Source organism: Nothobranchius furzeri, chromosome 12, assembly GCF_043380555.1.
Source record: "Nothobranchius furzeri strain GRZ-AD chromosome 12, NfurGRZ-RIMD1, whole genome shotgun sequence".
Classification (NCBI taxonomy): domain Eukaryota; kingdom Metazoa; phylum Chordata; class Actinopteri; order Cyprinodontiformes; family Nothobranchiidae; genus Nothobranchius; species Nothobranchius furzeri.
Window position 1 is genome coordinate 67,499,028 of NC_091752.1, and position 27,131 is coordinate 67,526,158.

Here is a 27,131-nt window from a genome sequence, read left to right on the forward strand (position 1 = left end):
CGACACATTTAATTTAATTTATGAATTGCAAAGTATTTTTAGAATTTCCAAATTTACATGACCAACATAAGAAAGTCTATTTGATTATATAAAAAATAAAATAAACATAATTATAATAATAATACATAGTATTATTTTTTTTAAAGGTTGGGACCACTGACTCCTCAAACCTGGACTAGATTTTTGTACACCAATAGCAAAATCCATAAAACATGCAGTTGGTGATTCATTAAACCTTTATTTGATTTGAAAAGTTGTTTTTTGTTCAGAAATATGAGAATGAAATTGTATTCAAATGTACTACACAGGCAGCTCTCTGGGTGCTCAGTTCCCCTAAACCTCTGATTCTAGAATCACACTTGTTTTGTGTTTCATTTCGTAAATGTCTTAATTTTTGAGCTTTTCATGCTGTTTTTAATGCCAAATTTTCTCCTTTGTTCATTTATTGTAATCATCATTGACAATTGGTTAACAAAATGCTGTCTTTTTTATTTAATTCTGCAAAAAATGTAAGAAATATAAAAATGTCTCTCTTACTTCAGATTATAATGGCTTCCCTTCGTTGAATTGCTGTGTTATAAATTGTTAATTTTTTTCTGGAACAAAGTGAAGCAGCAATTTTCACAGGTTTGCTGCCCTCTCGCGGCCCAAATATGTAACTACAACGTGACTGGTTTTTTTTTCCCAGAACGGACAGCAGTTGCAGCATAACAAAAATTACAAATATATTAATTCATTCATTTTGTGCATGGTTTTTCTCTTGTTTTGTGATATTTTGTAGAAAGTAGCTATTTTTTTTTTACTTTTTTAAAAAGATCCCAAGTGTTAACACTGGCTGGCCTCCCACCCTGGTTCTGAAGGTTTCTTCCTCGCCACGGTCATCCCAGCGGAGATGTTGAACCAACTCTGCATTTATTCATGTAATTGCTTACAAGCGCTACTTTTAGTGTGAGTGGATTTGAGTCCCAACGTGTCTTGATATGAACTGGACTTGTTGCTTCTTGTGAAGCACTTTAATTACTTTGTAGTGAACTGGTCATTAATGATAAATGACCCGCACTTGTATAGCGCCTCTCAGAGTAAGGACTCCAAAGTGCTTTACACTACAGTGTATCATTCATCCATTCACGCACACATTCACACACTGATGGTGATGAGCTACGATGTAGCCACAGCTGCCCTGGCGCACACTGACAGTGTCGCGTGCCCGTCCCATTTACCGGTTCCTTTAAAACCCAGTTCCGTTAGAACTAATGAGACGGTGCATCCTTCAGGGTTCGGGGGGGTGTCGACGAGTATAATCGTACCAGACCCGGGTTTGGACTACCTAATTAGAATCTTGTCTTTTATTTTAAAGGTGAAATGACTTGCACGAATAGCCAGCCCCAGAGTACTACACTTCTTTTAAACTCGTTACCTTTTGGTTAAGATACTAGAGAGAAGTCTGGAGGCAAGCCAAGCCTCTCAGCAATTGTTTGGGTTACCCGGAATTAATTGCGCCTCTAACAGCTTATGTGGGAGGTTGGTAACTATAAAATGATTTATGCTAGTTGATCAGGCTATCATAAGTTTATCAATTTATTTATTAATCCAACCTTCCAGCTGATTAGAGACTTTTTCAACCTGCAATCAGAGCCAAAATAACCTCGAATATTCTGCTTTTATCGCCCTTAAGACAACTCGTTACTCGCAAGGAGGGGAAAGTTAAAACTTCCCTTATCTTAAGGTTTCTTTATATTATTCTGTTATAAACTGTAAAGTAAGTCCTGATAATTCAGAGACCGATCTTCGACATGCTTACCTCTGTGCAATTTATGGCCAGGGCCCCAAACGTGAAGCTTTAGAGAAAACCTGAAAGAATCAGGATTATGTTTCTTTTTCAAAAAAGTTTTATTACAAAATCAAAATACAAAAATGGGTAGATGAAAAAACAACTGCTATCCCCCACGGAGGAATTAGTTCAAAATGATTAAATAAGAGTTAGTTTACACCAGCTCTTGTCTTCTCAGAATCTCCCCAAGAACTCTTTCTAGTCTCTCTCTCTCTGTCATCCCCCATCCAGGTTTGGACGGGGGATGACCCCTCCCCACTGCTCTCCTCTCTGTCCTCTGCCCCAACTGCTGTCGAATCTCTCAATCCCTCTCTGCTGTTCAGAGCTGTTCTTATATACCCTTCCTGGACCAGCTTAAGGTCATGGGGTCATTTACCAGATACACACTTTGTAGCTCAACACAAAACATTTGGTGTCATTTTCCTTCTTAACACAGGTCATTACATCATCTTTTGCAGCATTCTTCAGTTTCTCTCCAATGTTCCCGAGAGGGCTTCTGGATCTGAAGGGCTTGTCTTCACTCTGTTCTCCTCCAATCCCATCTTTCCAAGCCAGGGGTGGGGCAAAGAGGTGGGGTCAGTCTCCTGACCCTTCGCCCAGTTCTGTCCTCTTGTCCCTGTGACCCTTGTGTGACCCTTGTTTCTGACCACAGTTTTTTGACCTGCAGCCCAGCTCCTGTCGGCTGGCTGATTTTGCTCGCACAAGCCAGTCCAGTGTGTTTCAGCTTGCCACTGTCTTTGGCATGTGGGGACTCGCAACAACAGCAGCAATATTAATTATACAAATAACCATATAACCATCACACTGTTTCATGAAAGCTGAAGATCTTTGAATATTGCATCGAGACATGAATGAAAACATTTTAATCTATTTTGGAATAACGAAAGCAGCTGATGAGCGCCAACAGATTGTTTCGTTCTTCAAATTTAGACCAAAATGGCTTCAACTCCCTCATTTCTCAACATCAAATAATATTAGTTTAAAACTGGGATGAAAGACAAAAATACTCATTCCGTTTAATCAGTGAAACGTGACCTTTGAACCTGGAATGGGAAACTTGTTGCAGACCTCCACGCAGTAAAAAGCATCAGTGTTTCGAGTCCAGGTTTGGACTGGCAGGTTTGGACCCACCGTTCTCTGTAGTATCTGTGGATTTGTCAGGCTGGATATTGGGAATAAAATGTGTAGAGATATTATTTTTTTATTTGATTTTTATTTAAATAGTCAAGCAATCCTCTTTATGTATATAGAGCTTTCCACCAGGAGCGGTCCTAGCCCGTTTGGTGCCCTGGGCGAACACCCTGCCCGAATCCCCCTACTCCATCACAACTGTAAAGCTTGGTTTATGCTTGACGCATTTACTTTCCGCTTGGTGATGCGGCTCGCGGATGGAACGCGCTTCACAACTCGCAGCGTTTATGGTTCATGCTGCTTGTCTCTGCGGTGAGCCAATATTCTCCCAAACTGTAGGGGGCAGCATGGAGCTCTACGCCATGCATCCAACACTACACCAAAGTAGAAGTAGAAATTACTGTTGTTTACAACATGGCACTCCAGCATTTTTAACAGCGTCCTCGTCTTTTCCGACAGTGCGAGCTATTTCTCTCCAAGAATTATTAACAACATGTTGATCACGGTGACCTTTGAGAGCTGAACCATATGAATGTCTGTATTTACGAACCTCTGCCATACTAGTTCTTGCCAGTCCGCCATGTTTTTCCGCGTCCGACCGTCCGCGTGGTTAGAAAATTTCCTAGGTGCGCGTTGCGGAAATTTTGGGCCGAGCGGAGGCGCGGTGGAGGGGCGTGGTTGTTAAAATGACGCAATTTTGCCGCGCGGAGTCGTGCAGACCTCGCGGACGCGTCAAGCATAAACCAACCTTAAGACTGAGGAGTGAGCTCAGAGACTTCATTTGCAAGTATGCTATTCTTAATACAGACAGCAGAGGGTGCTTAATTCCCAAAAATCAAAGTAAAACAATTTACAATTTTACCCACTTTATCAAATATCCACAATTACAGCCTGTTCTGCATAACAAGCATTTCATGGGGTAGGCTATCTCAAAATCAGTGTTTCGAAGACAAGCATTACTCTGTGACTACCACAGGTGGGTATATGTGCTCAAACGAAAACAGTCTTGCTGTTGAACCACAGCTTTAAAGAGCATTCTCAGCATTAAACCAGACGGGAACTCCTCCAAGGAGCTCGTTGTCATTCAAAATGAGTAAAACAGATAAAAACTTCTTATGTACAGCTGGTTTGGCAAAGTAAAGGGGCAGCATGACGTAAGTGGTACACGTAATTAACATAAACCAGTGGAGCACCATGAGGTGATCCAGAACTAGCTTCCTGGGTCCAGACCAGCTGACTGATGTTGCCTTTCTTGTCCCACCACTCTCTCTCCTCCCCTCTGCGTTGTTCTCTCCCTTTTAGCCCTCCCTCCACCCTGCAGGTATGAAGGTGTTGTTTTAGGAGTCACCGCTCAAGGTGCGCATCACACACACCCACAGTAAGCACGCCGAGCAAATTTCTTTCCACCCACGTGGAAACGAGTCTCACTGTTTCACTTTCAAGGCTCGTTTAACCCCCACAGAGCGGCGAACGCCACCGATGAGTGGACTCTCATCCCAACCATCCCAGTCACACACCCAGCACCTCTGCTGTTCTGTTCACTATCAGATCTTTTTATGTGGTTCTTTCTGTCAGCAGCGGCTGCACTTTGCATTCCTCACGTTTGACCTGGACTCTTAGGTAACGGCACGGGGTGTGTGTGAACGATAAGCACTGATACTCGGAGGTTTATTCAGCAGAACCGAACCACGAGCTTAAAATAAATGCAGAGTTATGGTTAAAAACACACTGGATCCTCACATTTTCCACGCACCACTTCTGACTTCAGCAAGCAAAGATAATCCTCCTTGCAGCGTTCCCAGTAGGAGTTTTAATTCCATTTTTAATATTTTTACATCACATTACGGGAATAAGAGCTAAATGTCATGGGGACAGTTTCTCCCCATTCCTTTTCTGTCTTTACTTGGTGACACAGAGAAGAACTGGATTCATGAAAACATTAGGAAATTAAAATGTGTGTGTGTGTGTGTGTGTGTGTGTGTGTGTGTGTGTGTGTGTGTGTGTGTGTGTGTGTGTGTGTGTGTATGTGTGTGTGTCAGCAGGAGGCCGAGGAGTGACAGGACGGTGAAACAGGTCGAGCCAGTCTACTCCTAGGCACTGATGACACACCTGTTGGGCCTGGGAGGAGCTGAGACAGGTGGAGGCTCCTTAACCAAGAGGAGACGCAGTAATTGAGAGAGGGAGAGGAGCGCGGGGAGCTGGAAGAAACTCATCCGGACTCAGATTACACCAACAGGCCCGAAGATGTCGAAGAAAAAGGAGTACAGCCCTGCGAAGATCAACAGGTGAGTCTGTGAGGACGTGTTAGTGTCTGATGAAGGGTGGAAGGGCATAGTTGTGTCTGACCACTAAAGAAAAGCCACACGTCTTCTTGTAACCATAGAAAGCAGGAAACCAAAACCCTCTGCTGGCACCATTTCCTCCCGATATTCTGGTTTTATGACTCGCCCATCACGACTGCAGGACTCGTGTTTGGACCTGAGCTGCGTATTATCGGCGTGTGCTGATGAATGACAGCCACCTGCTTCCATTCAGCTGGCGGTGTGCAACCAGGACCCCGAGAACCTCATCAGAGCGAATAATTACTGTGTTCTTACCGTCGCTTTACGGCGTAACGGCGGGCTGAGAGAGGGAAGGGGTGAGAGAGGGCTTTTGAGCCACTTATACAAGGACAGACTCTGTGCAACATCAGCTCACGGTAAACACGGTGCGTATTTCTGCTCAGTATCCCCTGTTACCTGGGATGGGGGGAGGGGCATACCTGTGGGTGTGGTCCATCAAAGCAAAGGAGTGGCATCAGCTTCATGCAACTCCTGTTTCAGCGCACAAACACCAGGAGAGAGTAAACGTCTGACCCACCTCCCGTTTCTAGAGGATGCTCCTTTCTGTTTCTGGATGATTCTAAATGAATGAAGGAAACTTTGTAATGTCGCCGTTGGGCATGAATGTTGGCCACGTGTTTCAGCAGAGATAAGAGTAAAAATAAACAGTCGGTGGAGTGAAAGGGCTCGTCCAGGTTGTTGTAACCTCAGCCAAATTCCTGCTCTGAAACCGAAACGTGAGTCTAGAGCGGTGAACTTTGTGCGCTGATCCGCAGTAAGCATCTTACCTGCTGTAGAGAGCAATCTCAACTGAGAGAACCAGGAAGACATTCACGCCAGCTGCTACTCAGATGCTTGAACCTTAGAGGTACCCGATCAGCTGTCTGCTTCGGATCCAACATGGCGGCCTCGCATTGGCTGCAATAATAAACTGTTGCGTAGTGTCTCATTAAATCAGTCACTGCTTTTGCTTCATCAGTTCAAATGTTTTACAGTGTCTGAATGCAGGAAATGCAAAAATAAACATTAGCTTTGGTTGCTAATCATAGCTAGCTTGGCCTAAGAGCACAACAGTTAGCAAATTTTCTGACTTTTAAGTCAGGTGTGATGTGGGTTCAGACCAACAAAGTTAAAGGTGTGGAAAACTGAAAAAAAATTTAACGATTATTTCTGATTCTAATGGGTCACTCTGAGTTTTTCATGCAGGCTGAACATGAAATTAGTCTCCTACAGCTGTCTCCTGCATTAGCGGTGACACATCTACGTCACACTGTCACTTAGCATTCATGGACTCAGCCATCTTGACTCAAGGACGATGGAAACAACAGAGAACATCTCAGCTAGTAGAAGCTAATTGTTAGCATTAGCAACTCCACGACACAGCAGAACTCCTCCAGGCTTGTGTTATTTTTGGAGATAAAACATCAATAATGCAGCGCAAACAGTCAGTGGTAGAGTTGTGTTGCTGTTAGCCAGTCAGAGCAGAGATGACCAAATATCAGGAAATAAGACGCCAAACCCTGTCATCAGATGTATCATTCTGCTAGACCTATCTATGGGTGTTTCTCAACGTCAAGGCGCCTTGCTTACGAGGACACTGTCCTTCCTTGGTCAAAGAAAACGGTTAAATGGAACAGACTTGCATCACGTGACCGCGGCTTCCACGGCGGCCATGTAACGTCACGTGACACGGGAGATAACGTTATATTTTCTATGTATTAGTGTAAATATAAAAATATAACAAGGCTTTTACTTTTTAAATTGTGTATATGTTTATTAAATTAAAAATATAAGTGAGTTACTACCCGCTAGCCACCGAAGCTGCAACTACTAAGCAACTAACCAACCATAGATAACTTCTTTGGATCTAAAAAAAAAACATTTTAAATGAGTTGACTTACTTTTAAACTTGAAAATTGTCCCCGAAGTAGCTGCCGGCTTCTGATCCTCCGTCCTTTTGAAAATACAGCAGTGTATTGTGGGTAATTTTTGACCAAGGCTAGGCTACAAGACACCTCCCATGTGTTCTTGCTCAGCTAGCTAAGCAGCTAACAAACTGAGAACATAAGTCTTGGCGGCTCCCGATGACGTATCTCCTAGGCAACCGGGGCGGGGCCAAGACATCAAGGCGAGGTTCCTTGGCATTGAGAAACACCCTATTTTTACCAGCATGGCCGCCCCTTTCCAGGCTATAGCCAGTAGATCTTAGCGCTCCCATCTCTCTTTACTACAATTGTCACGAAGCTGTCCACGCGTCATCGGCCTACAAAAACACGTTGACACGCGTGTCCTGATCGTCTTATTGGTGTTTTCAGCAACGATGCTGCCGACCAAGAGTTGTGTTGTTGGAGCACATTTCTCGTGAATTGGTGTGTTGTGTCTATCAACATTTATTAATGGAACACAAAATAAAGTTTGATCCAAAAACGAAAACCACACAACCTTGGAGCAGGAAACAAACGGCCTCGTTTAAAAATGGCACACAGAAACTCGACAAATACTGCAGTCGTGTCAAAAATGTGAACAGAATTCAAACTTTCATTGAAACTAATGAGCAATAAACGTAAAAAGAGCTGGGCTAGTTCGCTGAACGGTTGCATCAGAGTTACTCAGTAACTTCCTCACTGTTCCGGGTCACATTCCTCCACTGGGAGTGATAACAGGAATCCTCTCCATCAGTCTGACTACAAGCAGCCATATTGTCTAACCACACCTCTCAAAACTCCCATCTAACCACCCATCTGTTGGTTTCATTGGAGCGTTAGTGTCTACGGGAATGTCAGTCGCACACACCGACAACATTCCTGACAGCTAAAGCAGAGGGGATGGGGACACTCCCCTCCACCCAACAATGTGACCCCAGGCTCTTAATCCAGGTGTGTCACGTTAAATAGTCCTGTCTCTTCTCTGAGTGGAGCGAGACTCGCAGAGCAAACAGCCAGAGCACCCAAACAGGTCTGCTGGAAGGTTTTTACGAGCCTAGAGCGGCTCTGAGCTGGCGAATCTTCTTTTTGTCGGTGCTGTCGGTGGACGACACGCCCTTCTTAGTGTTTGCTATCACACTAATCACACAAACGCTCTCCACGGTTGATTAGGATCTTCACGGGCACGACTGTAGAGACTGTTAACAGCTCTATTTCAATAGATTTAACCCCAGATACACGTCTAGGGTTGTGGTGTCTAGGATTGAATCTAGACATAAGTGTCTAAGGCCTCAGGGTCCCTTTGATGGTCCGTTTCATACACACATGCAATTCAGTGTGATTTCCAGCAAAAACTATGTGACAGCAGGATTAAAATACACACATTAATTTAGATCAGATTAAATTCAGATGAAAGGCTGAGCAGTTACAGTGCAGCAGGTGCAGCACAAAAACAGTCATTCGTGGGCTAATGAATGCATGAAAGTTTCCAGTTTTGGTTTAAAAGTTTCAAACGATTATTAAAATGATACCTAGACAAGGTCCTGAGGTTGTGAGGTTACCAAAATTTCACACATAAAATCCCCAAAACCCGCCCTACAGAGTAAAACATGCACAATAAGTAGAAAACCTACACCTGCAATTTAGTTTTGCAAATAAAAGTTGCTAATTAGTCATGTTTAACATCTGTGTGCTGTAGGAGATGGGGGGAGTTTGGTAAGGGACTCCTCGGGGTTAAAAAGGTCCAAAGTGTTAGGGAATCTCTTGAGCTCCATGCTTTTATTTTGGTAAACTTCTCCCATTTCTGAATTCTGAGACTCCCGTAGGAAGAGATTTCACTCAGATCTTCTGAGTGAATATAAAATAGATGTGATGGCCCGTGTGGACATGTCATTAGATTGCTGTTTGTGTTCCTACACAGAACCCAGGTCAGCGAACTGGCTCTGGTGATCGCTCGGATGCAGAAGAATGCAGATCAGGTGGAGAAAAACATCCTGCAAGCAGAAAAGCTGCTGGATTCGGTGAGAAACTCTGCATACACCAGAGCTGGAGGCTCCAGAGGAATATCCATCAGTAACCTGCCTCTTTCTAATCTGCTGCTGTTCTGCAGGACAAACTTAGAGATCAGAAGAACGAGGCGCTCCTCAACAAGAGGGAGAGCGCAGACGAGCTGGCCCAGGCCGAGGGTCTGCTGAAGGATCTGTTCATGGATGTGGACAAAGCCAAGAAGCTGAGGCACCCCCAGGCTTCAGAGATAGAGAAAGAGTATGTTTGTTTCTGAGTGAAAAGGAATGAAAACACACACACACACACACACACAGATCAGCATTCCTGCTACCTGTGAAACCTGAACCTGCAGCGTCACATACCACTGAGTAATCCTCAACACTTCCGCATTCCCACTCTCTCTGTGATTAGAAGAAAGCGTGCCTGTTTGTGTTTTCAGTGTGAAGAACCTCCACGAACGCTGGATTAAGGACTGTGAGGTCTTCAGGGAGCTCTACCACCAGGTACAGGACTTGGACTTGGGGCCAAAAGTCGACTGGAACACCGTGCTGCAGGAGAAACAGGTCAGTTTCAGTGTGAAGTTTCAGAAAGCTTCAGTCAGCTGCTGATCTAAACCTTCTGATGCTCCGGCCCGCAGAACCAGTTAAGTCCTGAGACCTACGGACCCAAATTATCTGATGTGGAGAAGCAGATCGCTGCTCACAACCTCCTGCACAAAGAGATCGAGGCCTACAACACCCAGCTGCAGTCCGGCACACCCACCTCAAAGGTAACACCATGGTGTGTGTGTGTGTGTGTGCTCTTGTACTTACTACATACTGAGGACTAGACCATTTTCCCAACAATGAGAGGACATTTTCTTGGTCCTCACTTTTTTTAGAAGCTTACCAGAAGCTTACTATAGCAGTTAGAGGTCTGGTGTGAATTCATCTGAGTTAAAGTTAGGGTTCGGAATAGTTCAGCACTGGTTAGGTTTAGGGTTAGGCATGGTGGTCACAAAAATGGAACCTTCCGGTTCCGGTTGAGTGAACGCTGGCGCGTCTCGCTGCCGCTGCTCGCTGGCAAACAAACTTTTTGTATTTTTTTTTCTTCTTTTTCACCCTGGTCACATCCCTGTGTCGGTGAAAACTCATTTTCACCTACCTGCTCAGCTTGCGTTCTGGTTGCACATCACCACCTCCCTGCTCCACTCCATAATGTGGTCCAGCAGGATTTCTGTGTGCCTCGCACTGGCCTGGATCATCCTGTCGCTCATTCTTCTGTCCGTGGATGGCCTTCTCCAGTACTCGGCGGCGGAGCTCTTCAACCTCCGCTTTCGCTACTCCGGATCTCCACCACCAGCTCTGTGCCTCTTCCCCGACATCACCTTCCAGCCTCGCCGTCGGTATATCCATCGGGGGTCCCGGCGGAACCTCCATCTCGACGGCTCCAAAGGAATACCCTCCTTCTGGTCCACGACTAGCCGGCGGCTACCCAGGAATACCTGCCGAGCTGCCGACTCCAGCGTGTTAGCCCGGCTGGCTAGTCGGACTAATGCTCCTGTCGCCAGGGACTTCCGCACTGCTAATTTTGGTCTTCTCAACATTCGCTCCCTCTCTGGTAAAGGACATCTCCTCCAAGATACCATCAGTGACCATAAGCTAGACTTTCTTTGTCTGAACGAAACATGGCAACAACCCAGCGATTTCTCACAACTCAATGACTGTACTCCTCCCGGATTTGTTTACCTCTCCAAACCCCGTGGGTCGGGCCGCGGCGGTGGTCTCGCGAGACTTGGAAGGTCCTTCCCGTAAACCTTCCTCCTCTCACCACTCTGGAATGCCTCGCCTGTCAACTCTCCGGCCCGACCCCCACAATAATTGTCACTGTTTATCGTCCCCCCAAGTTCAGCCCTGAGTTTTTAAATGAACTCTCTGCTCTTTTATCCCATCTGTCCGCCCTTTCCCCAAATGTAATTTTACTTGGTGATTTTAATATTCATATGGACAATATGGCCCTCCCCCTCAGCAAAGACTTCTCCTCATCTTTGGACAGCCTCAGTTTTCATCAATATGCCAATTTTCCCACTCACATTAAAGGTCACACCCTGGATTTAATCTGCTGCTCCGGCCTGACCCCCTCCAACTGTACAGCTGACCCGCTCCCTTTCACGGACCACTTCCTCATCTCCTTTTCTGTTCCCCTCCGTCTCTCCATCATCAAGTCACCACGTATCATTTCTTTTCGTAATATTAAGGACATTGATCTAGCCTCCCTGTCCTCCAGTTTTGCCACCTTGACCCCTAATTTGTCCTCTACTCCCGATGATCTTGTCATTCAGTACAATAACGGTCTGGTTTCTATCCTTAATTCATTTGCTCCCATCAAATCCCGCTCTGTATATTTTACTCGGTCTGCTCCATGGTTCACCCCTGCCCTTCGCTCCTTGAAAGCTACCAACCGGAGGCTTGAAAGACTCTACAAGAAAACCGGTCTCACCATCCATAAAGACTTATATTCTGCTCAGATTTCTCTCTACAAGGACTCCATCTCCCATGCCAAATCTCAGTATTACTCCGGTCTCATCTCGTCCAACTCCAGCAACACTAAAACATTATTTTCCATCATGAACAGCATTTTTCAGCCTCCCGACTCCTTACCCATCCATCTTTACTCTTCAGAAACCTGTAACTCTCTCCTTCAGTTTTTTAATGAGAAGGTCAATAGAATCCATCTCTCTTTACCTCATTCCTCCCCTCCCTCTCCTGATTTATTTGAACCCACCATTCCGTTCTCCTCCTTTGAACTTCCCCATCCCTCAGAAATATTAGATTACATCACCAAATCCAAACCTTCCACCTGTCAACTGGACCCTATTCCAACTGTTTTAGTTAAATCCTGCCTTTCTTCTCTGCTCCCTTTTATAACAGCCATTATTCATTCCTCACTATCCTCTGGTACGGTCCCCTCCCTATTCAAATCCGCTTCAGTCAGCCCTATTCTAAAAAAACCTGGTTTAGATCCCAATGATTTCAATAACCTCCGTCCCATTTCCCATCTTCCCTTCATTTCCAAAGTCCTTGAGAAAACTGTTGCATCTCAGCTCCATTCACATCTCACCCGCAATAACCTTTATGAACAGTTTCAGTCTGGCTTCCGTCCCCACCACAGCACAGAAACAGCTCTCATCAAGATCACTAACGACCTACTCATTGCTGCTGATTCTGGTTTAATCTCTATTCTTATTCTCCTCGATCTGAGTGCGGCCTTTGACACCATTTCTCATCCCATCCTCCTTAATAGACTCTATTCCTTAGGCATCACTCACACCCCCCTCCGCTGGTTTCAATCTTACCTTACTGGCCGCACTCAGTTCATCCAGTTAAAATCCTTTACCTCAGAACCCTCCCCAGTCAAGTCAGGTGTGCCCCAGGGCTCTGTCCTGGGGCCCCTCCTCTTCATAGTATATCTCCTCCCTATCGGCAAAATATTCCGCAAATTCAATATCCAGTTTCACTGCTTTGCAGATGACACCCAGCTCTACATTTCCAGTAAGCCCAACTCAACTCTCCCACCATCCTCCCTTACACTCTGCCTCTCTGAAATCAAATCATGGTTCACCTCTAATTTCCTCAAACTCAACGGCAATAAAACTGAACTTCTTCTAGTTGGCACTAACTCCACCCTCTCAACATCTGACAGCTTTTCTTTAACTATTGACAGTGCCACAGTCTCCCCCTCACCTCATGTCAAGAGTCTGGGTGTCATTCTCGACAGCTCCCTTTCTTTTCAGGCTCACATTAATAACTTAATTCGGTCAGCATACTTCCATCTACGTTCCATAAACCGTCTTCGTCCCTCACTGACCCCTCACACTGCCGCCATTCTCGTCCACAGCCTCGTCACCTCCCGTCTCGACTATTGCAATTCACTTCTTTATGGTCTCCCCAACAAACTCCTTCATAAACTGCAACTGGTCCAGAATTCAGCAGCCCGTATTATCACCAGAACCCCTTCCTTTCACCACATCACGCCGGTTCTCCAGCAGCTCCACTGGCTCCCAGTTAAATTCAGGTCCATCTTCAAAATTCTCCTCCATACCTTCAAAGCAATCCACAACCTCTCTCCTCCATATATCTCAGACCTTATAAGTATTCACACCCCGTCCCGTTCACTCAGATCTTCTTCTTCCATCCATCTTGCGGTTCCTTCTGCCCGTCTCGCTACCATGGGGAGCAGAGCTTTCAGCCGCTCTGCTCCTCGACTCTGGAACTCACTTCCCCCAGACATCAGGAACATCGACAGTTTTACCCTTTTCCAATCAAAACTCAAAACACATGTTTAAATCTGCCTACAACCTCTGATTTTATTGAAATGTTTCTCTCTGTTTTTTCTTCTTTGGGTTTTATTATTGTTTTATTGTATTTTATTACGTGTTTTGTGTAAAGTGACCTTGGGTGTCCTGAAAGGCGCTTTGAAATAAAATGTATTATTATTATTATTATTAAAAATGAATGGAAGTCAATGAGGGTCCTCACTATGACAGAAAGACAGACGTGTGTGTGTGTGTGTGTGTGTGTGTGTGTGTGTGTGTGTGTGTGTGTGTGTGTGTGTGTGTGTGTGTGTGTGTGTGTGTGTGTGTGTGAGAGAGAGAGAGAGAGAAAAGTAGCTAGGAGACATAAGTGTGTGTGTGTGTGTGTGGGGGGGGGTGTTTGTGCATGAGAGAGAAAGGTAGTTAGGAGACGTGTGTGTGTGTGTGTGTGTGTGTGTGTGTGTGTGTGTGTGTGTGTGTGTGTGTGTGTGTGTGTGTGTGTGTGTAGGTTGGACCCATAACCTGTCTCTCTCTCTTTGCTGTCTCAGGAGGACTTTGCCGCCCTGAAAAGGAAATATGCAGAACTCTTGGTAAGTTTTTTTGTTTTTGCACAAAGCATGTCAGCTACAGAGGGTACGTTCTACGTTCCACACTCTGCTCACTAACAACTCTAGAATTTTAATCGTGAAGGTCCCACCCCTTTTGGAGCTCTGTAGCAAGACATCCCAGTAGAAACATTGTTTAAAAGGCTTTATGGCATACATCAAACACATAAAAGGTGTGTGTGCCCACCAGAGCTTGCTGCTGCTCACACTGGTGCATTTTTTGCAGGAGAGTTCGCGGCGCAGAAGCAACAACCTGGCCTCTTTGTATGAGTACATGCAGAGCTGCAGCAAGGAGCTGGCCTACCTGTCGGGCCAGCAGGATCGGATCCTCCAGAGGGACTGGAGCGACCTCATGGCGGACCCCTCTGGTGTCAGGATGGAGTACGAGGTGATGGTCACAGGCAGACGGAGCAGCGAGTTGTTTGACCGCAACCTTGACACGTGTTCCTGTTTTTGTTTTTCTATGTAGAAATTTAAATCCAATGGGCTCCTCGCACACGAGAGCGAGGTCAACCAGCTGAAGGCAAAAGGAGACCATCTCATTAATGCAAACCACCCTGGCAGCAGCACAATAATGGTTGGTGTCAGAGCACTTTCTTCCTCTGCTGGTTCCATGATACTCAAATCCCCTAAAATAAACGTGTTCACATAGAATTCAGCCGCTCAGAAGCAGTGGCGCCCCTAAGGGGGGGCCAGGAGTGGCCAGGGCCACCCCTAGAAAATGCTGGCCATGCCAGAGAAGACCAGTGTTCTTTGATTAATCATATTAATGCTCACACAATATTATTTAATCAGACATGAATGTAAACCCCCCAAAAAATACAATTAAAGAATAAATAAATAAACAGATTTTTAAATGTATACATGTTTCTCCCGCTTAACATTTATTAAACAAAAGGACTGGATGCATGTTGTGTTTTAAAAATAATTGATAAACATTTCCAGAGTTACCACACGGACCAATGTAGTGTGCCCCCACCAATATTTTCTCTAGACCCTTCTGGCCACCCCTGTAAAATTTTCTGGGCGCGCCACTGCTCAGAAGCTGTCGTTGTTTCATTAGATGCACAGTGATGCGGTTCAGTTAGAGTGGCAAGCCTTCCTCAACCTGTGTCTGGCCCAGGAGGTTCACCTGGACAACATCGATCAGTACAAGAAGGTAAAACCAGAACAGAACCACTGATGGTGGTTGTAGTAAAGTTTTTACTGAGAGTTTGTGTGTTTTGTAGTTCCAGCTGGAAGCAGAAACGTTGTCCGATTCTCTAGAGAGACTCCATTCATCTCTGGATACAAAGTCCTTCAGCAACAAGACCAACTCAGAGATCTTGTGGGCTCTGGAGGTATGACGCGTCCTGCTGCTCCACTATTTAGATACAACCTGCAATAGCAGGTTTGTAGTAAATTTATATCTGGTCATTTTGGGAATTTCTAATCAAATGTGTTCAGAACATAGGAGGTTCTGTTCTGTTACCCATCTGTGCTAGGTAGGTGCAATTCCAAATCCAAACACTAGTGGTGCTAAAGAGCCAAATCGGACTTTCCAGTGGGAAATCTTGAGTAATGACGTCGGAATAATACTTGACCCCTCTGTAAATAATGGGTACGCTTCCACTGTTGGAACTTCAGGGTAATTTTCCAGAACATCCCGGCGTGTCTCCACTTCACCGGGCCGGCTGAACGTTTACCGGGTCATTTTCAGGATCAAAAAGTTCCCGAACAGGGGTAGGCACTCAATAGAGTAGAATCACTGAGCGGAACTTTTGGTGAAGTCGCCCTGATTGGTTGTAACTCAGCAGGAAATGACATCAGCAGACACTGTCCAAAACAACCAACATCAGTAAAATTAGAAAAACTGCTGTTGTAGCAGCAGTAGCTCGACAGGTTGAGCAGGTTGTCCAGTAATCGGAAGGTCGCAGGTTTGGTCCCGGCTCTGGACAGAGAATTCTGCTGTCGTGTTCTTGGGACGTCGTAGCTCCTCCCCACCAGTGTGTGAATGTGTGTGTGAATGGATGAATGATACACTGTAGTGTAAAGCGTCTTGGAGTCCTTATTCTGAGGGGAGCTATACAAGTGCGGGTCATTTACCATTTAAAGCAGAATGGAACCAAAACAAATAAATGGTAAGTGGCCTGTATTTGATATAGCACCTTCTTGAGTCCTCGAACCCCCTAAGGGGCTTTACAACCGTCATTCACACACACACTCACCTGCAACCTTCCGATTGTGGGGCGAGCACCTAACCCCTGTGTCACCTTCACAGTGTTTTAAAATCTGCGTTATTAAAGTCCCAACACAGAAAAACGCAGCAGAATCCCCTACAACGACGTAATTAATAGGGCTTTACTCTCTCCCAGAGCGCTGTAAAAAACAACACTTCTTCTGGTCATTGAACGCCACGTTTTTCATCACACCGCTCCTCCGAGTGGATTCAATTCCGTACTTTGACAGTGTAAAACTTTTAATGTTATTGTAGATGCATTTTGGCGCTGATCAGTGACATCACTACGGGTCAATTTCCCCATCCCTGAAGTTCCCACAATGGAAACAGTGTTGGGCAAGTTACTTCAAACCTGTAATGCATTATTTATTACTTGTTACCCTCATTTTAAAGTAATTCATTACATTACAATATTACTGATTTTAAAATGTAAGGCGTTACACTACTTTTGCATTACTTTATGTTACTTTCACCAAAACAACTTCAGTATGAATCTGGTAATCTGATGCTCAGTGAGCTCATGACATATATGTGGAAGGTGATGTGGTGTCTGAGCTAGGACTGCTGTTAAAAACAGTCAGATATAATAACAGTGCTTTAAAATGATTGTTTATTAAATAAAAGCAACAACAATCTTTACTCTCAGCACGCTGCCATCTTATATTAACTGATCAGGGAGTGAGGTGGTGGGGACTCCAAGCCTATATTTGCCTTGGTCCCCAAATGCCTTGATACGGCCCTGGATGTGGGACTGACTTCTGGGGTGATCTGATTCTATCACATGTATAAATATTAAATGCTTATATATTATTGCTTTTCACTGGTAGAAATGTGCATTGGGGATAAATCTACCTACTTTTTTTCTTTTCAAGCACTTTGTTTTGTTTTCTTGATTTTATGTGAATAATTTCCTGCCCTTTCTCTCTCTCTAACCTTCCTGCATGCTGCATGTTTTCTCCGTCTTCCAGAAAAACTGTAAACTAGATTTCCTACTTTCTAACTAATCAGCCAAAGGGATCTACCGAACGCACAAAAAAAAAAAAAAAAGAAAACCTTAATATGTGCTGCGCTCCAGCAGCAATGAGTTGAAACCACCGGGGCGCAGATTATGAGTTCAGCTGAAAAGTACATGAAGTACCGGAGAATATGGGCTGATATAAATGATCGCAAACGAATGACTTTGTTTTGGTGGAGCAATTTTGTGACTATAACAGCGGCCATGCGCAGGACGCAGCTGGAGTATTTGAGCCATTACCACTGCGTCCTCTCTGCTCACAGAATGCCCGCAAAGCGGAGTCCATAAATTACGTCATATATGTGGATACTGGATCTTTTTTTCAGGCTTCCCGCAATTTGAATTTTTAGGAAACCCACATCTTGATTCTGGGTTTAAGAATGCGTTGTAATTACCGCATTACTGACAATTGTACCGAGTAAACATTACCATTTTCTTTCCCTGTAATGCCTTACATTACCACATTACAGCAAAAAGCAATGCATTACAGTAATTAATTACTTTTGTACCACGTTACTCCCAACACTGAATGGAAACACACCTGTTGTGGCCCATTGATGGCCCCCACACTCGGAGAAATCCACTGGTTGGGAGCATCATAATCATGGAGATGTTTACTGGTTCTGTTAAAGGCTGATGAGCCGGCTGTTAAGAGGAACGAGCAACGGCTGGAAGCCCTCAGGGAGCGCAGCAGCAGTGTTTTACCCCTGCAGCTCCGCCGGCTGCAGCCGACCAAGCCCACCGCAGTGGTGTCGCTGTGTGACTGGGAGGAAGGGGAGGTGAGGACGCCGTCACAAACACAACGGTCAGTTTCCGGGCCTTTCTTTGTTCTCGTGTTTATATTGTTGTCTGCTGAAGGAGACGGTGGCGCGAGAAGAGATGCTGATCCTGAGGTCCAACGCTGACCAAAAGAAGTGGGAGCTTGAGGACAGCAATGGGACGATCAAAACTCTCCCGGGGGTGTGTTTTGAGATCCCACCTCCTGATGCGGAGTCCCTGAACTCAGTCAGGAGGTAACTAAAGCAAAGACTAGAGAGAGGTAGAGCCCTGAATTCATCAATAGTTTTTAGGTAAATTGATCTGATTTTGTTCAGCCTGGAAAAAAAGCTGAGAGACCTGAAGGGACGTAGATCAGAGCTGATGTTGTCTCTGAAGAGCCCTCCTGTGGAGGCGATTCGCCCTCAGAAGGCAGGTGAGAAGAAAACAAGGTGACCAGACCCTGAGTTACATTTCTCCTGGCGTGTTTGAGTTGTGACGGTGTAATTCTCTCCAGCTGTCATAGAAAGTTCTCCAGAGGACACCAAATCTGCAGAACTCATCAGTGAAATAGACAGGATCAGCAAAGCCCTGGACAGGAGCGAGAAGGAAATCCTGAACCGGCTGAGGGCTCCGCTGGATAACCGGAATCCCACACGAGACCTGGAGACCAGGCAGCGGGACCGGGAGGTGAACTCCCCCGCTTACGTGGGCTTTCTTGGATCTAAATGTTTGAAAGAATTGTATTTTCTAAAACGCCATCCCCGTCCTTCAGAAATTTGTCCAGACTGTGAAACAGCTGGAATCTGACAAGTCCACCGTCCAAAGAGAGATGGATCCCATCCTGACCAAGAAGCCTCTGGGACCCGCGGCCTCCACCGTGGCGCTCAAACTCAACGCTGCCGACAACAAGATCCACAACATCACCACACTCCTCGATCTTTATGATAAAAAGTAAACGTTTTGTCCACTCACATGGGAAATCTGATATTTGTGCAACTGTGACTGATGGTTTCGTCTCTTTTCTTCAGAGCGACCGCCTCCATGTTCCTGGAGAAACAGCTGGACAAGGTAGATGGTTTAGTCTCAGGGTTCGAAGACAAGCTGGCTGCAAATCGCATCATTGAAGACAAACCCAACGTTCTTCAGACTCTCAACCAGGAGCTGCAGGTACCACATCACCCCTGAGAGGACCACATGTCCCCACTGGGTGTCCAGAATGATTTCTTAACAATGCTGTCCAACAGGCCATGCAAAAGGACGCTCTCTCAAAAAACGATGAGCTGAAAAAATTAGGCAAAGATTTGGACCTGACAAAGCAAGCGTGTGACCACCTGCAGCAGAGCTTCAACGAGTACTGCCCAGACATCCGCCGCCAGGAGAGCGACGTGAAACACCTGAAGAACCGCTACACCAACGTCAACAACCACATCGCCGATCGGTGACTAAAGAACAAACGCACAGCTGCCAAAGGGGTGTGCCTTCTGGTAACACGAAGGATTTGCTGATGTGTTTATTTAGGTTGGCTCTTCTGCAGAAAGGAAACAACAAAAATCAGGAGTTTGAAAACGCCGTTCAGTCGCTGGATTTCTTCCTGGTCAACGTGCCGAACAACGCCATCAAGCCTACTGATGATCTGGCAGAAATAGCAGCCAAGGAGCAATCTCAGAAGGTGAGGAAGTACGGCCTGTATTTGTATGACACCTTCTTAGGGTCCTACAAGCCCCCAAGGCACTTCACAACACACACACACACACACACACACACACACACACACACACACACACACACACACACACACACACACACACACACACACACACACACGCTGGTGGGAACGAGCTACGATGTAGCCACAGCTGCCCTGGGGCGCACTGACAGAGGTGAGGCTGCCGAGCACTGGCGCCACTGGTCCATCTGACCACCATCAGCAGGCGAGGTGGGTTAAGCATCTTGCCCAAGGACACAACAGCAGAGTTCTCTGGTCGGAGCTGGGATCAAGCCTGCAACCTTCCGATCACTGGACAACCCGCTCAGCCTCCTGAGCTACTGCTGTGTACTTCATATACAACTCCCACCTCCCTCAAGAAACGAAACCCAAGTATTTAATAAAAGTAAACAGACTACATTTATGACATTGCGTGAAGTCTAAATGAGTAGATCAGGACAACACTTTTAAACAGTTTCTTCCCCCTCTAAAAGTACTATACCAAGACCCTGCTGCAGTACCGGGACTGCTCCACTAGGGGGTGAGGACATTCACATTGAGAGCACATCAAAATGCAGAGCAAGAACATTCTAATCCAGATCAATTACCCTTTTATCACATTTAAAGCTGCAAAGGCAAATCTGCAAAACAAGCTAGCTTTTAAACACAAACAGTTGCAGAACTCTCACCCCTCCCGTTGGCTATCATCCCCAGGCCACGCCCCCTGATAGCGCTAAACACCAGCCACCATTTCTAGGTCCGAACATCTTTTGTTGTCCATTACTTCAGATGATGTTTTTCTTTTTGGGACTCTGGTAGTTTGTCCTAAAGCTGAAGTGGTAGCAGTAGCGAGTGGTCTCCTTGTCTGATGTTATTGAGCGGAGAACCTCCCACTCCAGTGGTGTTATGTGGCTGAATATGTGAGTGTGTGATGAGTGGAGGACCCAGGAAAGTGTGGCGGCTTAGCGAGAAAGACAACCCAATTATCCTATCATTGGTTTTGGACCGAGCCGTGTTATTCGTAGACACAAATACTTAGACACTCAATTGGATGCTGGAGAGCGTAACAGTGTTGCCGCCATATTGGATGGGTTTCCTTACTCTCCAAACCCAACTGGAGTCAATGCAGTGTGGCTAACTATGCCCTTTTTAGTGCTGCAACAACTGGCACACTACTGAAAGCAGATCATGTGGGATTACTATTGACTTTACTAACCTACATGTTGGGTTTTTATATTTTAACCCTTTGATGCATAATGGTCACTACAGTGGACAGGTAATCAAAATTGTTATTTCTTTATTTTTGCTATTAAGCACAGCTGTTGAAGACTTTATTGCATTTGAGCCCCTCCATTTGGACTTCAGTAAGTCAAGCCAACATATTTCATGTTCAGAATGCACACTGTCCACTGCGATGGACATGTAATAAATTATTTGTAAATTAACAAAATGTTTTAAAAAATATTTGTTGAAATTTGTTTCATTCACACCTAAAAATAAATGAAAAAAATTGTTTAAAAAATCATGGTTGAAGATCTCATAATTCATGCATCAGAGGGTTAATTTATATTATTTACTCATATTTATTGTGTGAAAAAGCACAATAAAATGTATTTTTGTTTACCTTCCTCAGTAGAAATAAATGCACTGGGGGCAAATGGAGACCCATCCAAGATGGCGGCCCCAGTAGGTTGTGCCAGTCCACCATATTATGTCTGTGGTGTTATTGGCAAATGCAAGAGAACCACTTCATTTATATTTATTTTTTTTTCCAATCTCCACACAATATTTACATCTTTACTATGTTACAACGCTGGCGTGAAAAACAGTTTAAGCTAACTTGTTTTGCTGATTCACTTTTGGAAAATGGGTTTTACTTTCTGTGTTGCTGTGATTAATTCTGCTTCTTTACCTTTAGAAAGTTGTGGAGGACATCAGTAAGAGGTCTGGTGATTTAGACCGAGTGAAGCACCTGTCCAGTGACCTGCAGCGAGTTTTAAACGTGAGTTCAAACGAAATTCAAAGTTAGCCCCTGTTAGCTGAGGTCATGCATTTCCGTTGGCTCATTTCTACCCTCCTTCTACTAAATCCTTCTTTCAGGACTACGAGACCAAGTCAAACACTTACTCTGAGACTCTGGGTAAGGAAGAGAAAGGCGATGTCAACGATAAAATCCCGGTTAAGACTCTGGCTAAAGGCGTACAGAATAAGGTGTGGTTTCAGCCTGGGAGGATTTGAACATTCTCTTCGTCGTCTTCGGTTTTTAAACTCCCATTTTCTTCTGTTTCCACTCCAGGAGAAAAACCTTGCGAACCTCTTTGCTGAAGTTTTTGCTGAAAACGACCAGCGACTCGCTCAGATGAGGACGGCCAAGAACATTATGGCAAGGGTACGATGTCCTCCATTAAACACCAACCAGCAGCTTCTTCTTGACCCTTTAGAGTCACTTACATAACGTCTCTTATTTGTGTGCAGAACGAGGAGAAAGTCAGTCAGGTGGTGGTCAGTCAGCAGCTGCAGCTCCAGAGCCAGCAGAAGGACCTGGAACAAACCGGTGGTCTGAAAAGAGACCTAACTGAAGAAATTAACAGACGTGAACTCACTGAGAAAAACTTGGAAACCTTCCGTACGAGGTTCCTGTCGTTGAAGAGCAGGAGAGGAGTGGAGAGGGTGGAGGAGAAGGAGGTGGTGCAGTATTACCGAGACCCCAAACTGGAGCTGGAGCTTCAGTCACTGAAAGATCGCGTCCACAACGAAGAACTGAGGAGATCAAAAACCCAGTCCGAGATAGAAATGATCAATGAGAAGATCATCTCTCTGGAGGTCCAGTTGAACAGAGTCGAACCTAAACTGATAACCAAAGTGGTCACCGAGTACGAGCGAGACCCCCAGCTGGACAAAGAGGCAGCTAGGATTAAAGACGAGATGGAAAAGATACGACTCTATCTTCAGACAAGAGACACAGAAACGGTCAGCGTGAAAACCGAGCTCACGGTCCTGTCTCAGCAGAAACCAAAGATCAGGGAGAAGGTCGTGAAGAAGGAAGTGGTGAGACTTGAAAAAGACCCAGAGATGCTGAAAGCTGTTCTCACCTTCCAGGGTGACATCGCAGAGGAAGAACTGAGATCCAAGTCTCTAAACGATTTGATCTTTAGCACAAGGAGCCAGATTAACACTCTGGAAAGGGTCATCCCCACCATCGAACCCAAGATCATCACCAAGGTGGTGAAGCAAGTTCAGCAAGATCCAGATGTGATCGAGGACGCTAAGAGGCTGAAAATGGTTCTGGAAGAGGAGAAGGATGAGAACGTGATCCTGCTGAAAGACCTGACCACCCTACAGCTACGCTTGGGTGAGCTGGAGCAGCTCAAGCCCAAAGTGGAGGTCAAAGAGATCGTCAATGAGATCTACAGAATCGATCCTGACACCGAAGTCGAGCTGATGCGTCTGAAGAAAGAGCTGCAGGACTCGGGCCGGAAACGTGTGGACCTGGAGAAAGAGATCGAGATCGTCATGGAGACCCTGACAAACCTGCGTGCTCAGAAGCCCAAAGTGGAGTACAAGGAGGTAACCCAGGAGGTGATCAAAGAAGAGAAGAGCCCAGAGGTCATCAGGGAGTTGCAAAGGCTGAACAACCAAGTCAACCGTCTGCAAGTCAACTATGACACCACCTTTGAGCTGCTGTCCCGTCTACGTAAGGAAAGAGATGATCTGAAGGACGAGAAATCTAAAGTGGAGACGCAGCTTGTGTCTAAAGAGATCATCAAATATGAAAACGACCCTCTCCTGGAGAAAGAGGCGGACCGACTTCGGAGAAACGTGAGGGAGGAGATTCACCAACGCCGCCTTGTGGAGGAAAGTCTCTTCGACCTTCAGAACCAGTACATCACCCTTGAGCGTCAGAAGCCGGAGGAAAAGATCGTGACACAGGAGGTGGTTCGTCTTCAGAAGGACCCAAAGCAGTTCCTGGAACACGACAAGTTAAACAAGAACCTGGATGATGAGATGAAGATGCGTCGGAAACTCGAGTTAGAGGTCAGACAGCTGAGAGCCCGGATCGAAGAAAAAGAGAGGAACCTGGCTGAGATGGATGAGCGTCAGAAGAAGATCCAAGTAGAGTCCGAGCTGAGGCAGATCAAGTCCCGTATTCTTGAGCTGGAGAACACTCCGTCACCTGTTCAGGAGAAAATCATCATAGAGGAGGTCCTGAAAGTAGAGAGGGACCCCAAGCTGGAAAAACTCACCAATGATCTTCGCTCAGGCTTGGAGACGGAGGGTACCAACATCAGCCGCTTGGAGAGAGAAATTAGAACCCTCAGGATCAAGTTGGAAGTCCTTGAAAAGGAGAAGTCAATTGAGAAGGTAGTTTACAGAGAGGTTGTCCGTGTGGAGAAGGACCCAGCAGTAGAAGCTGAGAGGGATCATGTCAGAGAGCTACTGAATCAGGAGCGAAATCTCAGACAGATGCAGGAAGACAGCATCCACAAAGTAAACATGCAAATCAAACACATCTCTGCATCCAAGTCTGTGACCTCTCAGGAGGAGGCAACGCTCTTCTCCCTCAGAGATGCTCTCAAGAGGGAGAAGGAGGACCTCCTCCATCAACTCAAAATACAGGAGTCCGAACGGCAAAGCATCAGCATAGCTTTCCAGCAGCAGTCCAAGCTAGTGAGTGAGAGGAACCAGATGGCGCGACAGAGGAGTCTAAAAACCACGTCTGAGGTTCAGCGGCTGGAGAGGGAGATCCTGAATGAGAAGGACATCATACACCAGAGAGAAACGCTCATCGCCGAGCTGCGCAACAGCATCAAAAGCGAGGACTATTCTGAAACTCACACCAGGGAGACGAATCTTTCAACAAGGATAACCATCCTGGATCCAGAAACCGGCAAAGACCTGTCTCCGTACGACGCCTACTTACAAGGAGTCATCGATCGAAACCACTACCTGCAGCTGTCGCAGCTGGAGTGCGACTGGGAGGAAATAACCAGAACGGGTCCAGATGGAGATACCACAATTTTGCAGGATCGAAAAAGTGGTCAACAGTACTCCGTCAAGGACGCTCTGAAGGAGGGACGCCTGACCGAGTACGATGTGGCCCGCTACAAGGAGGGGAAGATACCCATTTCTGAGTTTGCTCTCCTTGTTGCAGGGCAGATACAGAAGCCTTACGTTCCTCCACCAACACTCAAAACTCCTACCAAAGCCACCGCCACCTCCCCCTTGAACTCCATGTCTTCATCGAGGTCCTACAGCAGCCTGAACACTCACCTCAGTGGAAGCTTAAGCAGTATCGCAGCTTCAACAGCCGACGAATATTTCCCAATCTCCGGTGTGTTCGACACCACCACTGACAGTCGCATGTCGGTGAGAAGCGCTCTTACCCGCAAACTCATCGATGCTGACACAGCTCTGAGGCTGCTGGAGGCGCAGGCGGCCTCCGGTGGGATCGTCGACCTGACCAAGAAGGACAAGCTCTCCGTTCACAAAGCGGTTGAAGTAGGTCTCATCGAATCAGGCCAGATGTACAAACTCCTCAGTGCCCAGAAAGCCTTCACCGGGGTTGAAGATCCTACGACAAAAGAGCGCCTTGCAACGGGGCAGGCAGCGCAGAAAGGGTACATCCCCAAAGAGAACGCCAAGAGGTTCTTGGAGGCACAGTACCTCACTGGGGGGTTGGTGGATCCCAAGAAAGCAGGCCGCCTAACCGTTGATGAGGCCCTCGCTGCCAAACTGATTGATGACACAATGGCAGACGAGCTGAAAGATGAAGCATCACACACCAAAGAGCTGATTGACCCAATCACCAAGGAGAAGATATCCTACAAGCAGGCCATAGACCTGTGTAGGAGAGACATCACCACGGGGCTCCTGCTGCTTCCTGCAGCCTCCACCAGTGCAAATGCTCCGTCATACTCAAACTACCGCTTCAGCTCCTCCAGCGTGTTCTAGACACACATCTCCAAGTGTTGGTTTGCTGCAGCCAGGGGTGCTCAGCTAGTGGACTGAAGCAGATGATAACTTTTACATGTTCATAAACATAAAAAGTAGATGGTTTTGGTGCAAAAGTGATAAATTTGGTTTGATGTAAAATAAAAATGGTTGTTATTGTCCTATAATTGGATTTGTTCATCTGAACCATTCCAGTGTGTCAAATAAACTTTACCAGATTTACATTAATTTTTCTGCCTTTATTTGCAAGTTTTCAGCGGGTTTGTAAGTCCGTGTTCTGGTCCGGATCGGGACCACTCCCAGCCCAGACGAGAGAAGATCGGTTCTGTTTTACAGCCTTCACAAATATCCTATTTCATGGTAATTCTGGCAGATATAGAACTAGATTCTCGCCAAAAAGGAACTCTTTCCTCCATCTTGTTTCCTCTACAAGGTACCATCCGAGTCTGTGGTGATGAAAATGTTTATAAAATAAACTCTGATGAAAATTGAAGATAAAAGTTTTACAACAGCAAAAACTTCGAGTACAGGGGAAATTGGAACAGCTAGAAACTGGCACAAAAGTTCATATATGTCGGCATGGACGTAATTTGGGGGGGGGGGGCAGGGGGGACAGCCCCCCCCCCCCAACACACACACACACTTTTTCCAAAGTCAAGTTTTGACCCCTGCACTTTTTACCATCCAAAAACAATATTACGCTATATTAAATTGACACTGGTTGAGCTCTAGGACCAAGCGGAAAACAACCGTTTGTGTTGAAGCCTGTTTCCCATTAGAACATACTGTAAAGATACCCCCCCCCCCCAACACACACACACACACACACACACACTTCTAAATTGAAAATTATGTCCATGTATGTCGGTAATCCAGCCTAGAAGCAAGGGCGCCCCCAAGGGGGGGCCAGGGGTGGCCATGACCACCCCTAGAAAATTGCTGCCCCTCTCCCAGGAAAAGCCAGTGTTAACAAATCATATTAATGTTCAGTCAATCCATATATTGATCTTGTTTATTCAAGACATAATTGTAAAACAAAATTAAAATATTACAATTAATGAGTAAAGAAATAATCAGAATAAAAAGTGTTTCTGCTACTCACCATTTAAAAAAAGTTTTTATCTCCATAGTTTTTTTAACACAGCAACAGGTGAATTAACCTGAAAAAATACATTTTTGAATTAAATTAGGGATAACATTTTAAATAACTGAAATGTATATTTCTGAAATGTTTGTTTGTGTTTGTAAAATTTAAGTTAAATGTTTTGGACACGCACAGTTATTTTAATCAAAACCAGCAAAGGCGCCATGCAGCACATCGCCACAGACTAAATTCTCCCAGGGTTACCACAAGGACCAATTTGGTGTGCCACC

The 27,131-nt window shown here is 45.6% G+C and overlaps 1 protein-coding gene across 1 annotated transcript; it reads left to right on the top strand.

Moving 5' to 3' along the window:
* Positions 1-5,072: 5,072 nt before the first annotated feature.
* LOC107376254 (envoplakin) lies at positions 5,073-25,979 on the top strand. Its single transcript, XM_015945262.3, has 22 exons — positions 5,073-5,247; positions 9,127-9,226; positions 9,316-9,470; positions 9,652-9,775; positions 9,850-9,981; positions 14,052-14,093; positions 14,335-14,496; positions 14,578-14,685; positions 15,172-15,267; positions 15,338-15,448; positions 17,974-18,120; positions 18,200-18,354; positions 18,436-18,533; positions 18,615-18,787; positions 18,873-19,051; positions 19,129-19,267; positions 19,345-19,538; positions 19,619-19,769; positions 21,724-21,807; positions 21,906-22,016; positions 22,102-22,194; positions 22,281-25,979. The coding sequence occupies exons 1-22, from the start codon at positions 5,207-5,209 to the stop codon at positions 25,755-25,757; spliced, it is 6,072 nt and encodes a 2,023-aa protein (XP_015800748.3). The 5' UTR covers positions 5,073-5,206; the 3' UTR covers positions 25,758-25,979.
* The last annotated feature ends 1,152 nt before the right edge of the window (positions 25,980-27,131 follow it).

Bases quoted from the DNA above. Each gene is read 5' to 3' on its own strand.
- LOC107376254 (XM_015945262.3), top strand. From the start codon at position 5,207: ATGTCGAAGAAAAAGGAGTACAGCCCTGCGAAGATCAACAG. The intron at 9,471-9,651 runs GTATGTTTGTTT...TTGTGTTTTCAG, and splicing joins GCTTCAGAGATAGAGAAAGA to TGTGAAGAACCTCCACGAAC. The intron at 18,355-18,435 runs GTAACTAAAGCA...GATTTTGTTCAG, and splicing joins TCCCTGAACTCAGTCAGGAG to CCTGGAAAAAAAGCTGAGAG.